Source organism: Trichosurus vulpecula, chromosome 4 (assembly GCF_011100635.1).
Source record: "Trichosurus vulpecula isolate mTriVul1 chromosome 4, mTriVul1.pri, whole genome shotgun sequence".
Taxonomy (NCBI): domain Eukaryota; kingdom Metazoa; phylum Chordata; class Mammalia; order Diprotodontia; family Phalangeridae; genus Trichosurus; species Trichosurus vulpecula.
Window position 1 is genome coordinate 170,410,297 of NC_050576.1, and position 17,143 is coordinate 170,427,439.

Genomic DNA, 17,143 nt, shown 5'->3' on the forward strand with positions numbered 1-17,143 from the left:
GGGCGGCGGGAGACAGGGGTGGGGGGGGCTGGCGATGCGGAGGGCGATCTGCAGGCAAGAGAGCAGGCAGGAAGGCAGGCAGCGCAGTTACAGTCGCGAAAGCTCGGGTGCTGTCCAGGAGGAGCCGGCCCGGCCCGGGCTGCGGCCATGGTAAGGCGGCTGAGCTCTGGGCTGCTTTGGGCTGCGGTAGGCTGGGCTGGGTTGGCTTGGGCTTGGGAGTCCATTGCCTGGGGCAGTTCAATGGGAGACTGGTTGCCCTCTGCCGGGCTGCGGGCCCGGGGAGCGAGAGCCGCGGGGCCTGACCCTAGCCCGCCGTGGGCATGAGCATTGCCGGGGTGGCATCCTGCCGCGGGGCCCTGGCTCACTGAGCTATCTCTCTCAAGTTTCTTCCTCCCCGGCTGCCTCCCACCCGGACCCCCGATGAGTTCTGACCAGTTCCATTCGGATGGGAAGGGAGAGGATAGCAGAGGAGAAAGGGTGACTGGGCAATGCTGACTATAGAAAGCTGGGGTTTAGCTGGGAGAGGAGAAAAAGAGGCCCGGAGGTACCCTAAGCTGGGAGAGGGTCTGTCTGGGCTAATCGGAGATGAGAATGCTGGGGGAGGGGAAGCATGTCAGTGATGACCAGAGAGCTTAGGAGCTTTAGGCAGGTGGGGGGTGGGGGTGGGGAGCAAAGAGGCATCCTGGTACCTGTGTAATCTTGGGCAAGTCCTGGCACCTCTCTGAGCCTCAGTTTCCTCATCCGTAAAATGATGAATTTGACCTCTACGGTCCCTTCCAGCTCTAACACTTTGACCCTTTCTCAATAGTCAATGGAAATTTATGAACAGTAATTGTCTAATGCTCTTCAGTTTTACATAGCTTTTTCCTCTCAATAATTGGCCTGTGAAGGAGGGAGTACAAATACCATTGCTCCCATTTCACAGAAGAGATGGCATAGAAATCTGAGTCCCTCTTAATTCCAGGTCCAGTGTTCTTTCTATGATGCTACATTGCCTATCTTACAAAGATGGGCACTGAAGGAGCAATGAATTTGGAGTCAGAAGACTTAGGTTCAATTTTACCCCTCTGGGCTCCCATTTCCTCATCTGTAAAGTGAGGTTAGACTAGATGATCTCTAGGGTCCCTTCTCTAAATCCTGTGATCCATCTGCCCTAGCTGCCCCCTCTTCTCTCCGGAAAGGAAAGAAAAATATGTTCTATCCTTGTCCCCACTCAGGCCAGGAATTCCCGGCACCCCTCCCCCTCCCCCCAGCTCAATAGGATTTCATAAGGAAGTGCTGGTTCTTTCCCTTCTATACAGATGATGGTCAATTCACTGGATTTTGTTTGTGAACTTAATTTCTATAGCCTAGATCTCTTGGGGAAGAGAAATACAACCTCTCCCCTCTAAGCTGACCCTGGAACCAGCCCAGTTTGTGCTATAGGCACCTTCTTCTCTGGACTTCTTTAGCCAAACTCTTCCCAGCAAACATCACATTGGGGGAAGAGGGGTAAGGTTAACTGATGGTTAAAGCAAGTCCAGCTCTGGGTGCTTCTCAAGGCTCTAGTTGCTTCTTCCAAGCCTATAAAGCACATATATTCCCTCCTTTTTTGCATCTTTTTGACAACCTCCCTCCTCCCAAGTTTTGGGAGGGATGAGGGATGAGCCGATGGCTGAGTGCAGGGTTTGCAGCAGAAGTGGAAGCCAGCTCCTGACAGCAGGATATGGATTGTAGGCAGCCTCCATAGAGCCCCATTGAATCAGGAGCTTCCAGGTCTGGAGAGAATAATCATCTTCTGGGACCCCGGAATGGGCTGTCAAGCTTTTTCCTGACTTGGCCCAGAAGGCTTCCTCAACCCTATGACCTTCCCCTGATCAGTAGAGGCCCTGGCAATGGCAAAGTAGTGTCCTTTCCCTCCCTCCTGTTGTCCCTGTGAAAGTGACAGACAGATTGATTGTCCCAGTGGTGGGAACCCTGAGGGAACATTGATTGTCCTGGATTCTAAGCCTGGCAGAGGCTGGGGGCGAGGGGGGTGCCATTCTTGGCCACACACTGGGTTCAGTTCATTTCAGGTCCTGGCCCTCCCAACCCAGTTCAGTCCCCTGCCAGTGAGAGATTGGGGTAGGGGTGGGGGTGTGGAGAGAGAGTTCTACTAAAGCCTGTTTACATCCCCTCAAGATTTAGCCTACAAACTTCCAAGCAGTACTTTCTCTTCACAGTTGTAGGGTTTGTCCATCACCTTGGTTCACTGCTTTACCTCAGGCAGAATATAAAGAATATCTTTCCCCTTCCTTGTGAAATGAGAATTTAGAAATCTGTGGGGAAGATTCCCCAGGGCTTTGTTAGTGAAAAGAAGGAAAGGCATGGAACTATTAACAACTACCCTTGGCTTGGGGTGACACCTTTCCTCCTCCGGATTCAAGCTGCCAGAGGTATCTTTGGCTTTATATCCCTAGACTCCCTCTGAGAGAAGGAGAAGTCCATTTCACATCTAGAAAAAAAACCAGGCCCTGACATTAAGACCTACACAAAAACTCATATGGGGCAGTTAACTATTGTACTGGAAAGCCTTATCTTCCAGGCTTTTCTCTCCATTTCCCACCTCATTTATAGCTCTGGAAGTAGTTTCGCAATTCTACACTGACCTTATGCTTTGGTTTCCCCAGTCTTAAGGACTTCCCAGAGGGAAAGGATCTAGCAGCTAGCCAAGGCAAATTCCTCCTCCTCTTACCTCTCCTCTTCCCACACCCAGCTGTCCATGCAGTAGAGGATAGGCCTGGCATCATGCCCTAAGCATCACTGTAGCCCAGGGACTGGGAGATCCCAGAGTGGATTCTCTAAGCAGGAGTGCTATGGAATCCTGGTACCTCTTTGGCAGTCTGGTAGAACCTATGGACCCCTTATCAAAATTATGTTTTTTAAATACCTAAGATAAACTATGTAGGATTTCAAAGGAAACTAATCATGTTGAAATATAGTTATCAAAATATTAAACAATAAAAATAAATTCATGGATCCCAGGTTAAGAAAACTGGTCTTTGGGAAGAAAAGGGCTATAGGGGACACTTCTCTGCTTAGAGGTCACAGGGGGTCACTAGGGAAGAGAGCCAGTTGTTCCTATGGCATCTCAGCCTAGCCTAGGATTAGGGATCGGGGGCAGCCTACCTCTGCCTCTTTGGTTGCTGTATATTAGGCAACTGAAATTAGGGGAACACTAGAACAGGAGCAAAAAGGGAGGGAGGGAATTTAGGAGCGGGTTTGGGGTAAGTTTCATGTAGGCTAAAATCTGTCCAGGGAGGAGGGCTAGGGAGTAGGGTGTGGGCTAGGAGATTTTATCACTTCCTGCTGTGGCAAGCGCTTTGTCTGGACCTCAGTGCCCTGGGATGGGTAATGCCAGAGACTGATCTGAGACAGAAACTAGTGCTATCAGCAGGACTCAAGAAGCTTGTGCTGTGCCCACCGGGGATAAACAGGAGGCAGAGCATTGTGGGGTGGCCAATCAGAGAAGGAGACTGCAGGGGAGCCAAGTGATACCGCTGCAGCAGTCCTTGGAGGGTGGGGTGCAAAGCTGGCGGGGAAGGGTGGGGCAGGGTGAGGGGGGGCACTAAGGGACTAAAGGGAAAAGGGAAGGGTAGGGAGAAAGACATTCCACAGGCTTTGCTGGTCCCTGCCAGAGGCAAAGGATCAAAAAGAAAGGGAAAGGAAGGGGCAGGGGCAGCCAGATTGCAAATAAGAGCATTGGGACACAGCTGGGTATGTCTGTGAGGAACTTTGCTTGCCTGGAAGATAAAATTAGATTCAGCACTTGCTGACAGGGAGCTTTGAAGCCTGGGAGAATGATCACCTCTGCTGGGATCAGATGGGAACTCTGCTGCTGAGGATAGGTTCAGAGCCTTGGCAAGGTGCTTAGAGGTTGTGAATGTGGAAGAACTAGAAAACAGACCAACAAATAGTCCTCCTCATTCATTTTTATAGCAGAAAGCACCCTGCACTTAGGGCCTGTAAAGGCTTGGGTTCAAATCCTGCCTTTAACATTTATAAGCTTGGCAATTAATTGGCTATTGGCAAGTCATTTTATTTCTGATCCTCAATTTCCTCATCTGTAAGATGGGGATCAGAAGATCCTAGGTCTAGAGTCGGCTTCTAGAGGTCTAGAGAGACTTCTGAGGCCATGTGGTCCAAGCCCTTCATTTTTCAGATAAACTAATAAATACCTGTAGGACCTATGTCACAGGGTTGTTTGGAAGATTAGATGAGATAAAGTGCTTCAAAGCCCTAAATAAATGGCAGTTGTTCTTCCTGATCTTCAGATGAGAAGATGGAGGCTAGGGTTAGACAATAATTTGGCTACTGACTCAGGCAAGATAGCCCAGAAGCTTAACCTTGGGGGGAATTCCCAGTCTTATCATTCCTTCCAATGCAGAGAACAAATCATATTGTGGTCCCCTGCCTCTCTTATTTCTTCATCACTACCAAAACTGCCATTCCTCCTAGAAGCCAGGCTAGGCTGTGATGCCCAGTAGGTAGGGACAAAAGAACAGTTCAAAAAACTGGCCTCTGAGGTTCTAGGCTGGGTTCTTCCTCAACCTTGCTAGAGGACTTCAGAGCTGGCATCTTCCTTGGCATCCCCTTTTCTAGAGGCAGCTGGTGGCACAGTGAATAGAACACTGGACCTGGGGCAAGGCACTTTTCACCTCTTTCTGCCTCAGTTTCTTCATCTGTGAAATAGGGACAATGGCACCTACATGACAGGGTTGTTGCGAATCTCAAAAGAGGCGTCTGTAAAGTGCTAGGCACAGTGTTGGGCACACAGCAGGTACTTTATAAATGCTTGTTGCCTTCCCTCCCCTTCTGTTCCCTGGGGAAGAGAGTCTGCTTTGAGGCTAGTAGCCCAGGTAGAAGGCAGACCTGGCAACCTTGCCACATTTCTCCCATATGTATCCCCTGCAATCCCCTCCCCAACCCCTTTATCAGGCTGGCTGCTCAGTCACAGTGTAGTTGTGAGGGAGGACAGGATGAGGTCCTCATAGGAATTCCCCAGGATTTTGGGCTGCCAGCCAGACTGTCCACCCCCACCCCCTTCCTCCCTCAGGGGCATCATAAGCATCAGGGATGGAAAGAGCCTTTTTAGGTCAAGTCCTACCCCCAAGCCAGCCTCTTTCTATCAATAAATTCCCACATTCTGAGATCCAGCTAGAAATGGCCTTAGGGATGCAGTTCCATCTGTTTTCCCATCCTCCCTTCCCCCAAGGTCGCTGGTGGCCATAGCAACAGGCAGGTTGTAGGGTTTTAAGCCTGGGGAGGCTTTTTCTTCTGTGTTTGCCTCTTGCATAGAACTAAGAAGCAGTGGGGTTTGGGAACTGGCTTACTAGGTCTTTCTTCTTCAGTTTCTCATCTGTGAAAGGGGGACAGGGAGAAAGAGGGTTCTTGGGTGCCAGCTCTACCTGCTCTAGACCCATGGCTCTAGACTCTAATCATTAGGGGCACCACCTGCTCTGCCCAGGTCCTCTGAGAGTGTTAGTTTCCATGATGACATGGGCGCAGAGGCCTTTGTCCTTTGTCCAAGGATGGCACGTGGATATCGTAGGGCAGGGTTGTGCCCAGCACCACCAGGCTCCTGGCAGAGGGTACTGCCCACCAAAGGAGAAGGGCAGTGGTGGTGGGGAAAGGGGGAAGGGTGCTGGCTGGGGATGTGGCCCACCCCCAGTCTGGATTGAGGCTTAGGGGGCAGGACTATGCATATGAGCCTCCAGCTCTGCTTCACTCTGCCTTCCCCACAGGGGCACATTCTCTGAATATCTGACTGCAGAGAAGGTACCTCACTGTGGCAGTGCCGTCCAGAGGAGAATACTCTCTAGTCCAGAGCTCCCCACCTGGCACCAGCTAGAACTTGGTTAAGGGTAGAATGGAAAGACTGGCTAGTCAGCCATGATCAATGACATCCATCCTAAACTGGCAACCAAAGCTATTAGCAGCACAACTGAAGGCAGGATTGCTTCCTCAGCTTCACCAAGTTCCTTCTCCCACTGGGAGGGAAGCTTGCATCCCCTCCTTGTTCTTTTCCTCAGCTTTCTTATGTCTTCCCCTTCTCACTGTGGCCCTTCTCTACCTCTGTAGCCCAAGGCAGCATTTACCTCTTGCTTGTTGACTTGAATCACTCCCGCTCTGTGCTTTTCTGGGTCTCTGGGAATTAATGTGTCTGGGAATGGAGACTGAAATTACTGGGGGTTTCATATGGTTGGCTGAAATTTTCATTCCCAGGAAAAATTCTGTGTTCCAAGCCCAGATCCTTCCCAAAGCCAGCTGCTCAGGAGCAGGGGAACATAACTGACCTAGCTTGCTATCTCCCTGATCTCACCAGGAAGACCCTCTTCAAAACCAAGACTGTTCTATTCCTTTCCCGATCCCTAGGCAACTTAGTCCTATTCACTCCCTTGGCGCTTACAGTCATCTCTTCTCTAGACTGACTACTCCTAGTTATCATGTTTCCCCTGCTAATTCCCTAGTTGGGTTTGACTAGGATGGTACTTGGGTTCAGCTATGTCCAGTGCCTCTCAACCCCCTAAAGAATTAGTTCTGCTTGGTATTCCGATGTGTGGTGGGGGGAGGCAGGGAAGGGTAAATTCATATGAATAGGTTCCCATGACTCTGCTGAGCCTCAGAATGCCAGGCATCAATACTATGGTGAGTTGTAAAGGGTATATGTTTGTAAGGAGTAGGGGGAAGATTTGTCCAGGAAAGGGGAGCTTTGAACAGGGCTGAGGCTGGAGAGAAGGTAAGTATGATAAGAAACTCCTACTTTCTTTGGCTTTGTTAACACATTTCATTACCTTTAAAATGAGCCCTTTCTTCTTTCCTGTTCTTTCATTCTTCTCTCCATCACCTGTTCCGTTCATTTCCTCCTCTTCTCCCTTCTTTCTTCCCACCTATCTGTCGATGCTTCTTGCCTTTCCTTTCTCCCTTCACCCTTCCCCTCCCCCACCAGATTAAGCAATTCCTAGAGGGCACAGAAGAGGCAGAGCTGGCTGTGTTTGTAAAAGAGTTCCCTGGGGGTGATGTCTCCCATCCTGAGGCAATCTGCCCTCCCCAACTACGCCTCCCCGCTATCCTGGATCCCTTTGAAGAGTGTGAGACCAAGGAGTCCAGGGCCTCCTCTCGGATGCAGTCAGAAAACCAGGCTCACCTCTGCATCTCTTCCTCAAGCATGCTCAGCACCTCAAGCAGGCCTCGAAGCCCCTGGGGCAGGCTGGACCCTTATGACTCCTCTGAGGTAGGGCATCCCCATTCCCCCTTAAGAAGGGCTAAGAGAGAGATGGGAAGGAATAGTGTGTAGATGTATATAGAAGAGTTTAAGGGATGGTGGGGATTTTCTGTCCCTAGTTGGTAGACTCCATCATGATGCCCACAACAAGTCCCTCATTATTCTCTGGGATCAATAAAGTTGGGCTACCCAGTAAGAGTCAACAGGACCAGCAGGACAGGCTGGCAGGAGTGAACCTGGCCGGGAGTCTCTGGGTCCAATGTGAGAACATGAGCACCTGCTTTCCAGGGTTGTGGGTGAATGGGAGGAGGCTAAATCTGGGTCCAGGGAATCCTGCTATGCCCTTCTCTAAACAAGGCTGTACTTCCTCTCTGACAGGATGATAAGGAGTATGTGGGGTTTGCCACTCTCCCCAATCAGGTTCATCGAAAGTCTATGAAAAAGGGCTTTGACTTCACCCTCATGGTGGCAGGTATGGTAGGGACTGGGGAGTCTCCCATGGGGAAAGAGGGGTGGGGATACCAAGAGAGCATCACAGGCCACAGCTGCTCGGGGTGGGGGAAGGAAGGGGAGACACCAGACAGGTAGTTGGAGAGTCATGGATTGGACACAATATGATGCAGGGAAAAGAAACCCTAAACCAGGAAGCAGGATGTTTGGGTTCTAGTTCTGCTGCCCAAATACCTAGATGACTGTGGGCAAGTCATTCCCTCTTTGGGGGGCCTTAGTTTCTTCCTCTGTAAATAAGTGGGGTGGATTAGATGAATTCTAAGATACCTTTTTTAGCTTTAACCTTTTGGTCAGAATAGGAGGGAGAAGAGCTATTACCAGTTCCCTTCCATTCTATCCCTACCCCACCATACCATATGCTTAGTTTAGGAAGAAGTCTCCTTACTGTTTCCCATACCTAATTGGGAGCCTCCACCCTCTCTCCCCACCAGGAGAGTCTGGGCTGGGCAAAAGCACCCTTATCAACAGCCTCTTCCTCACTGACATGTACCGGGACCGAAGATTATTGAATTCTGAAGGTGAGCAAAGGGGAGTGAGTGGGTTGGCTAGAAGCAGCAAGGGAGGGGAACGGGCAGACCTACCACTTCTCTCATAAGACTAGTGCCCCTACAGAACTTCCATGGGTGGAGGTCTCCCCTCCATGTCCTGACTTCTCCAGATCCTTGGAGAGGGTTGAGGCTTCCCTGTGATGACCCCTGCCCAGTCTAGCAATTCTTAGCAGGGTAATAGAGAGGGGCCAGAGGCCAGAGTTATGTGCTCTTAAATGGGTCTCTGACCCCCTAAGGATTCCGGGAATCCAGAGAGAATCCTGGAGCAGAGAAGAGGCTGGGGCTGGAGCCAACAGCCACCGGCATTTCCTGTGTTGGGAATCATGCAGCTTGCTGGTTCCCATAGAAAAGGCACCCAGATAAGGGTGTGAATGGAGGAGGGTGAGGAGGTCTGGGCAGTAAGGCTAGACACCTGGATTTTGGTCCAGACAAGGCCCATGTGATTGGGGTACATCTCCCCGCCCCTGCTTGGGCCTCAGTTTTCCCCTTCTCCAGAACGGATCATGCAAACAGTGGAGATCACTAAACATACCATGGACATCGAGGAGAAAGGTGTCAAGCTGAAGCTCACGGTCGTGGACACACCAGGTTTTGGAGATGCTGTGAACAACACTGAGTGGTACAGCTCTCACTGAGCGTTCTTATCTCCCCACCCCCAATCTTCTTGCTAAGGGTGAGGTGGTAGGGAGGAGGGGAGATGGGAGGGAAAGGGATCCATGAGGAAGAGGGAGATGGGGCTGACTGCAGGGTATGTCTCAAGCCTTGTGTCCCTCGGTTGGGACACACACGCAGCTCGTATGGCTGTGCTATGGCGCTTCGAGACACACAAAAATTATATCCTCAAAGCATCCCTGTGTGTTAGGTAGTGCAATCATTTCATCTCCCTTTTTCAGAGGCTCAGATAAATTAAAGTGACTTGCTCAACATCACTCAGCTAGTAAATGTCAGAGCCAGAAGTTGAATTCAGGTCTCTCCCAACCCCAGGTCTGTCATTCTCTTTACTGTGCCATACTGTCTCTCAACTGAACGATAACTGTGAGTTGGGGGTGGGGGTGGGGCAGAAAAGGGAGTGGCCAAGAAAAAGGACTGGGTATTAATCTGTTTAAAATGAAGCAAAATTTTGCAAATGAGGCTGTGCCAACTAAATTCAATTCAATAAACATTTATTATGTGCCTACTACATACATGTCACTGTGCTAGGTCCTGGGGAATCAGTCAACATGCACCTATTACGTATTAGGCCACCACACCACTATGCTGGATATTGGGAAGACAAAGAAAGGCAGAAACTGTCTCTGCCTTCAAGGATCATAGATTCTAATGGAGGAAGCAAACATGTAAATAACTAGGTACATAGAAGCTATTTTCAGAGTAGATAGAAGGTAATCTGAGAAGGGAAGGCACTAGCAGCTAGAAAGGCCTATTGCAGAAGGTAGATTTGAGCTGAGTCTTGAAAAGAAACTAGGGGAATTAACAGGTGGAGGCAAAGAGAGATTCCAGGCATGTGGGAGAACTTGTGCCAGGGCTTGGAGATAGAGGATGGAATGCTACTTTAAAGGAATTACAAGTGGATATGTTTAACTGCATTGTGGGGATTGGGGAGAGGAGTAAAGAAGTGTGAGAAGACTGGAAAGGTAGGAAGGGTACTAGTTTATGAAAAACTTTAGATGACAAACAGAAGATTTTGTATTTGATCCTTTATGTAATAGGGAGCCACTGAAGTTCATTGAGCAGGAAAAACCACATTGGTAGCTGAGTGGAGGATGGAGTGGATTAGAGAGGGAGATGGAGGCAGGGAAACTAGTTAGAAGGCTATTGTAATAGTGCAAATGAGAGGTAATAAGGGCCTATACCAGGATGGCAGCTTGTGAATAGAAAGAAAGAAGTGCATACAAGAGTTGTAAAGGTAGAAATGTTGGTCATCCTTTGTTTTCGAAGAGGACCAATAACATCACAGGCTGATGTCTTGTCTTGTCTTGTGTGTGATTTAAGTGAGGCAGAGTTGTACAAAGTCTTCAACCTCACTCTCTCTCTCTCTCTTTGAGTCACTGGAGTCTAGTGACAGGATGAAAGTCAGGACAACTGGTGATGGCCTGGGATACTGTGGATGACCTTGGCATCTTCAATGTCTGACCAAGCTCTAAGCACTCAGCCACCTTTATGGCCATTGGGACAAATTGTTGTCATCCATCCATTCTGCCAGTGAAAGTCTTCACATACTAGTGGTAGACATTCCCTAACTCATTGACAGGCTTGAGTCCTGTTGGTTACCCTCAACCTGGTTTAGCCATCTGCTGAGACAGTTTACAGTTTTGGGGGCCACAGGTGAGAGTTGGGTGAATCAGGTGGACCCCAAAGGTGGATGAGCAGCCCTGAAAAGGGCTCAGCAAGACCTTACACCCAGAGGTGCTAGTCCTTCTAAACACCCCATACACCTCAGACACAGGGATATAGAAGATGATTGTAAGCAAGGGTGGATAAAATTAGGGTTTTTCAAGTCTAGAAGAGACATGGGTATGTTTATAGGTAGCAGGGAAGGAGCCAATAGAATGAAAGACTGAAGATGAGACAGCATGGGAAAGGTTGGGGTAATCTTCTGGAGAAGATGAGAAGAGATGGAATCAAGGGTACATGTTGAGGAGTTGGCTTTGGTAAGGAGAAGGGTCTCCTCTTTATGCAAGATCAGAGTGAAGGAAGGAGATAGTACTAAAAGGTGTGTGAACAATGAGGAACAGGGGAGAGAGAACAGCTCTCCAAGAATGGCCTCATTTTGGGGGGGGGTGAAATATGAGAAATGGTCCTCAGCCAGGGAAAGGAAAGGAAGGAGGTTGTGCCATGAGAGGCTTGAGGGGACTTGGGAAGGTTAGGAAGAGCTGCTACGGATAGTGGAATAGTAACATAATTAGGGAGGAATAGAATGCTTGCCTTGCTGCAGTGAAGGTTCAATTAAGATTAGAAAACAAATTTTTTTAAGATAGTATTTTATTTTTTCTAATTACATGTAAAGACAGTTTTCAACATTCATTTTTTATAAGATTTTGAGTTCCAAATTTTTCTCCCTCCCTCTCCCACCCTGGCCCAAGAGGGCAAGCAATCTGATATAGGTTATATATGTGCAATCATGTTAAACATATTTCCACATTGGTCATGTAGACAATTTAAATTTGAAGTGGGCCCATTGGCATGGTTTCATGATTTCCTGTGTTCCACAGCAGATGAATAGGAGTGAAGGAGGAGGGTGGTGGGAGATACCATGACAATCAAATAGGACAAAGGGGCAAAGGATTCAAGAGCAGAGGATGATGTAGAGTTACGTTGGTTCACCAAAGGGTTGAGACGGGGGAGGTGGAAAGGAATGAACACTTATATAGTGCCTAATATGTGTCAGGCATTTTTTAAAAACAAATTTTATCTCATGTGATCCTCAGAACCACCGTTTGAGATAGGTGCAGAAATTGAAGTAAACAGAGGTTAAGTGACATGGCCAGAACCCAGATATTCCCAAGTCCAGGTCCAGCTTTCTATCTCCTGCGCCAGCAGCTGTAGGGAAGCCAGCTGCTGCAGGAGTGAGAACTAGAAAAGAACTAGAGGGAGTGGAGGTCATGATCAGGGCAAAGGGAAAGAGAGGATGATAAAAGATGAAGATAGAATAAAGGAATTTCAAAGTTCTTAAACAGAGAAGTGGATGGCAAAGTGACGGCCAGATCAAGCTATGGCCATGTCTATACAGCTTCAGTGGAACAGAGGAATAGATCGTGGTAATTGAACAGGCTACGGAACAGGTAAATTGGAGCATTTGGGGAAGCACTGATGTCAGGAGTTGAAGAAGAGGACACTGTGAACTAGGTACTGAATCCATTGAGGAAACAAAAAACCCAACAAATCCCTTCTCTTAAGGGGCTCACCTTCTGTTGGAGGAACCACAACAACAAAAATCCATGTATGCTGATACATAAATACAAAGCAATTTGAGGAGGGAAGAGAATATCAACAAGCTCAGAATCAAAAGAAGTTCATGTCTTAAGAGAAGATAATTCTAAGAGGCCCTTGGAAGGAGGGATTGCATTCTAGGAATGGAGGCAGGAGTTTGTGAAAGAAAGTAATATAAAATAAGTTTGGTATGGTAGGCTTTAGGTAGAGCGTACAGGGATTTAAAAGAGTAGGCCGGGAAGTTTGTATTTGATTCTAAAGGGAATAGGGAGCTACTGAAGATTTTTGAGTGAGGACTTTGCGGTGTACGCACCTTACCTATCCTTGGTCTTTCCAGGTACTTCAATGACTTGTGTAATAATCACATTTATGGAGCTTGGAGAATGTGTGGATATGTATTTATGTATATGTACATACTATATGTGTGTGTGTATGTGTATATATATATATATATTCACACACTCATGGATGCTAAATTTTACACACATACTGTCCCTCCCACCCCCACCCCAAATAATCTTTGCTATGCTGAGCTCCTACTGCCCAACCTGTCCTGTCTTTAAGCAAATTGAGAAAAGGAATTGTTCCATTTTTTTTTTGTATTTGTAGCCCTAGTGCCTAGACAATGCCTGGCATGTAGGCATAGGAATGGGATGAATAGAGAGGGAACATGTGATTTCACTGGTATAGGGAACTTGCTGATAAGAAAACTCCCTCTACAAATATAAGCTAGCACTTATATTGTAACCTGCACCTTGAGAGCACTAAAGAGGTTAAGTGATTTGCCCTGGGTTATGTAGTATGTGTCAGGAATATTTGTGGATTGGTTGATTATTGCTAATTATTAGTTTCACATCTGTGCAGTTTGTCTTCCCACCTACTCTGGAAGCTCTGTCAGGGATTTCATTTCCCCCAGAGTCCAGTGTTGGGTATGTATTATGATATATTATCAAATGGCTTTTATGTAGTGTTTTAGGGATTGCCAAGTGTTTTACATATACCATGCTATTTGATCCTTTCAACAACCATATGAAGTAGGTTCTATAGGCTTATTATCCTAATTTTACAGATGAGAAACCTGAGGCAAGGAGGAGTTAAGTGACTTGCCTGTGGTCACACTGCTAGTGTCAGACACTGGATACTGATTCAAGTCTTTGCAGGTTCTAAATCTGGTATTCTTTTCGCTAAACCATGTGGCCATACTTATCTCCTCCTGCTCTAGGGCAGTGTCTTCCAACAAGTGTGCAGGGAACTGTCAATAATAGCTAACATCCATATAGTGCTTCAAAGTTTACAGAGTGCATCACATATATTATTTAAGCCACATAATAGCCCTTCTGAGTTCGATGACTTTGTCACACGCCAGGCTTTGGAGCTTTCTCCAAAGCTCTGGTTCTGCACAGATTACTGTGCCACTTCTGCCTATATGTCCCAAAGCCATCCCCCTTCTCCCCCTATCCAGCAGCATCCCCGTGTCCTCTCACTTTTCTTCTCTCAATCAATCAAAATGCATTTCCTGAGAACATATGACACTCCGTTGCATTGTGCTAGGACCAGGCTAGTACACGAGTGGTGCAGGGATACGAAGAGTGACAGCCTATTTGGGGAGACAAAGGAAAGTGAGTGGGCTTGGGAGAATGAGAGCCAGATGACTCAGAAGTGAATCCTTGCTCTGCCACTTGCTGCTAGTGTGACCTAGGGAAGACCAGACCACACGTGGAATGTGAGGATCACGTTGATAAGCTGGAGAGCATCCAGAAGAAGGAAACAAGGATGGTGAAAGGCTTTGAGTGCATGCCATATATAAAAAGCACTGGGAATGTTTAGAGCATAGAACACTGAGGGACATCCTAGCTGATGAGTGGCTGCATGTGGAAGAGGGATTAGACTTGGTCTCTTTTCTCCCAGAGGTCAGAACCAGGAACAATGGGTAGAAGTAGCAGAGAGGAAAATGCAGTCTCGATGTCAGGAAAAACTTCCTAAAAAATAGAGCTGTCCCAAAGTGACATGGTTTGCTTTAGCAAGTAGAGGGGGCCTCATTGGAGGCTTTCAAACAGGCTGCAGCAGCTGGAATGACCTCTTATCTAGTGTGTGATGATGGGATTCATTTTGAGCATGAGTTGGATTGGATGTCTATTAAGGTCCCTTCCAACTCTGAAATCCTGTGATTCTGGCACCTGATCTCTCTGGTCTTCAAGTTTTTCATTTGTAAAATGATGGGGTTGGACTGGATAATATTTAAGGTCCCTTCCAGCTCTAGATTCTTTGACCACAACACACCAATGAATGAGACCACTAGAAAACAGCACAAAATTGCATATAATTAAGTGCCAAATTGTAGGTTATGTCTAGAGTGCTAGGAGAATTTAAAGGGTGGAGGAGGGTGGGGAATCACTTCAGACTAGATTAGAATTAGGAGGAGGTACCACTTGAACTGGGCTTTGGAGGGTGGTCAGAGGTAGTACAGTGTGATGATGAGTCATATCCAGACTATGGGCAGACCTGTGCCCAAAGGCCACCTTCAGCACTCTGACCCTGGACAAGTCACCTAACCTCTTTTTGTCTGTTCCCTCCTCTGTAAAATGGAGACATTAATACTGGATTACCTATTTTATAGGGTGGTGTGGATCCTGGGAGATCACATATGTCAAATGTTCTGTAAACCAAATCTTAAAGTGTCATTCAAGTGTCAGCTGTTGTTCTGGATAGAGAAAAAGGAGGACATAGGGTAGACAGAATAGTGAGGGCAAAGGTATGAAGGGAGGGATGAACATGCTACCAATGTTTATAACTGAACACACCTCAGGGCTCACTTGGGCTTGGGGGCTCTTCATCGGTGTTTTTCTATGAGTCTGGTTTCCTCCTCCTCTTCCTTTTCCTTGCCTGCCCTCTTCAAACGAGAACCATGTATACCAAATACCTACTACATGCCCAGCCCTGGATTGAGTTTTTTTATCCAAGATCATGAAATTATTTTTTCCATATCTGTCATCTCATTAATGTATGTTGTTTCCAGTGTGGAAACTCCCTCTACCAATACAAATTAGCTACTAATCTATAGCCTTAGATTTATCTAGGCTAATTTGAGACTCCTTGACTCCAAGGCTGGTCCTCTTTGTCCACCACCATTGCTTCTTAATGAGAACCAATAAAATAAGTTGCAAGCAGAATACAAGGGAACAAAAATGGTACTTGTTGCTTGAAGTCATAGGGTAGGAGCCTGGGCTACCACTCAGTATACCCCATCAACCTCAGGTACACATATAGTAGGAACACAATGCTCTGTACATAGTAGGCATTTAATACATGTTTGTTGAAAGCATGAAGCAATGAGTGTTCATGAGGTCTCTATGGTTTTGTCTGTGCAACCCTGTCCCAGCTGGAAGCCAGTGGCAGATTACATTGACCAGCAGTTTGAACAGTATTTCCGGGATGAGAGCGGCCTCAACCGTAAGAACATTCAGGATAACAGGGTGCACTGCTGCCTCTACTTCATCTCTCCCTTTGGCCATGGGTATGTTTCCTTTGTCTGGGTACCATCTGAGTCTCCCAGGGCTGGGATGCTGGAGTGGAGAGAGCTATAGCACAGCTATTAGTCCAGGAGCCACCTGTCTCCTCCCCACTTCCCAGGCTCCGACCCTTAGATGTAGAGTTCATGAGGGCCCTGCATCACCGAGTCAACATTGTGCCCATCTTGGCCAAGGCTGACACGCTGACACCCAATGAAGTGGAGCACAAGAAACGAAAGGTGAGGCAAGTGGTGGGGCACTGGTGAATGGGATGAATAAGGAGGGAGGTACAGATTCTGGGAATCATACCATTCCACCTCCCTATTCCCCCCAAATTGTGTTCTTGCTCAGATTCGAGAGGAAATTGAGCACTTTGGAATCCAGATCTACCAATTCCCAGCTTGTGACTCCGATGAAGATGAGGAATTCAAGTTACAGGACCAGGCCTTGAAGGTGGGAGACCCTTGAGATGAGTGTAGTTAGTCTAGACCCATCCCTCCCTACTCAGAAGTTCCCTTTCTTCCTTCACTCTGGTTAGCCCATCCCACTTCTCTTGGGCTGAAGAGCAGGTTTGTGGCAGGGTAAACAGTCGGGGTGGGGAAGGACTAGTGACCTGCTGGTAAATGTTAAACAATTAGCTTTGGTGGGGGGGTGTAAAATGTACACGGACACACTTTTAAATTTAATCTGCATTATTAACAGTTTCTCCATTACCTTCTCAAGTTTAGAAAATCACCAAGACAATAAATCAAGCCCTGATTTGCAACTGTTGCCAATTTCTGAGGGGTAAATGGGCAGCTGGGTGGTGCAGTAGATACAGCGCCAGGCCCAGAGTCAGGAAGACTCATCTTCCCGAGTTCAAATCTGGCTTCAGACACTTACTAGCTCCATGATACTGGGCAAGTCACTGTTTGCCTCAGTTTCCTCATCTGTAAAATGAGCTGGAGAAGGGAATGGCAAACCACTCCAGTATCTTTGCCAAGAAAACCCCAAATGGGGTCACAAAGCGTCGGACGTAACTGAAAACGACTAACCTGAAAATGCTCACATTGAAAATTTAACAATTGGCTCTCACCAGCCAATAACAACTGGCTCTGACACATCTCTGGGAAGGACTCAAGATCATCTTAGAGGCTGGGTGTACTAGCGCACTTGGGGATTAAAGTGCTCTGGTCAGAAGGGCAGGTGAGGCCTCAGAGGTGAGCAGGTTTGGTAGGCACTGATAGGAACCCTGCCTTCTTCCAGGACAGTATCCCTTTTGCTGTCATTGGCAGCAACACCGTGGTGGAGGCCAAAGGGCGGCGTGTTCGGGGACGGCTCTATCCCTGGGGTATCGTAGAAGGTAAAACTCTTGAATTTTGTGGTACCAGGGAAGGGAGGATACTTTCTGGCCCTCAGTTGCC

General features: G+C 47.6%; 1 protein-coding gene across 2 annotated transcripts in view; it reads left to right on the top strand.

The window, feature by feature from the left end:
* The window catches only part of LOC118848303 (septin-4-like), an 18,679-nt gene continuing 1,536 nt past the window's right edge, over positions 1–17,143 (top strand). Inside the window, exons 1-9 of one of the 2 annotated variants that reach the window (XM_036757149.1) lie at positions 1–150; positions 6,968–7,252; positions 7,622–7,715; positions 8,185–8,271; positions 8,797–8,920; positions 15,611–15,745; positions 15,862–15,979; positions 16,092–16,193; positions 16,986–17,082. In XM_036757149.1, the coding sequence (XP_036613044.1) occupies positions 148–150; positions 6,968–7,252; positions 7,622–7,715; positions 8,185–8,271; positions 8,797–8,920; positions 15,611–15,745; positions 15,862–15,979; positions 16,092–16,193; positions 16,986–17,082 (1,045 nt within the window). In that variant the 5' untranslated portion in view covers positions 1–147. The remainder of the gene's footprint in view (positions 151–6,967; positions 7,253–7,621; positions 7,716–8,184; positions 8,272–8,796; positions 8,921–15,610; positions 15,746–15,861; positions 15,980–16,091; positions 16,194–16,985; positions 17,083–17,143) is intronic. The other variant, XR_005010250.1, reaches the window with a different exon arrangement.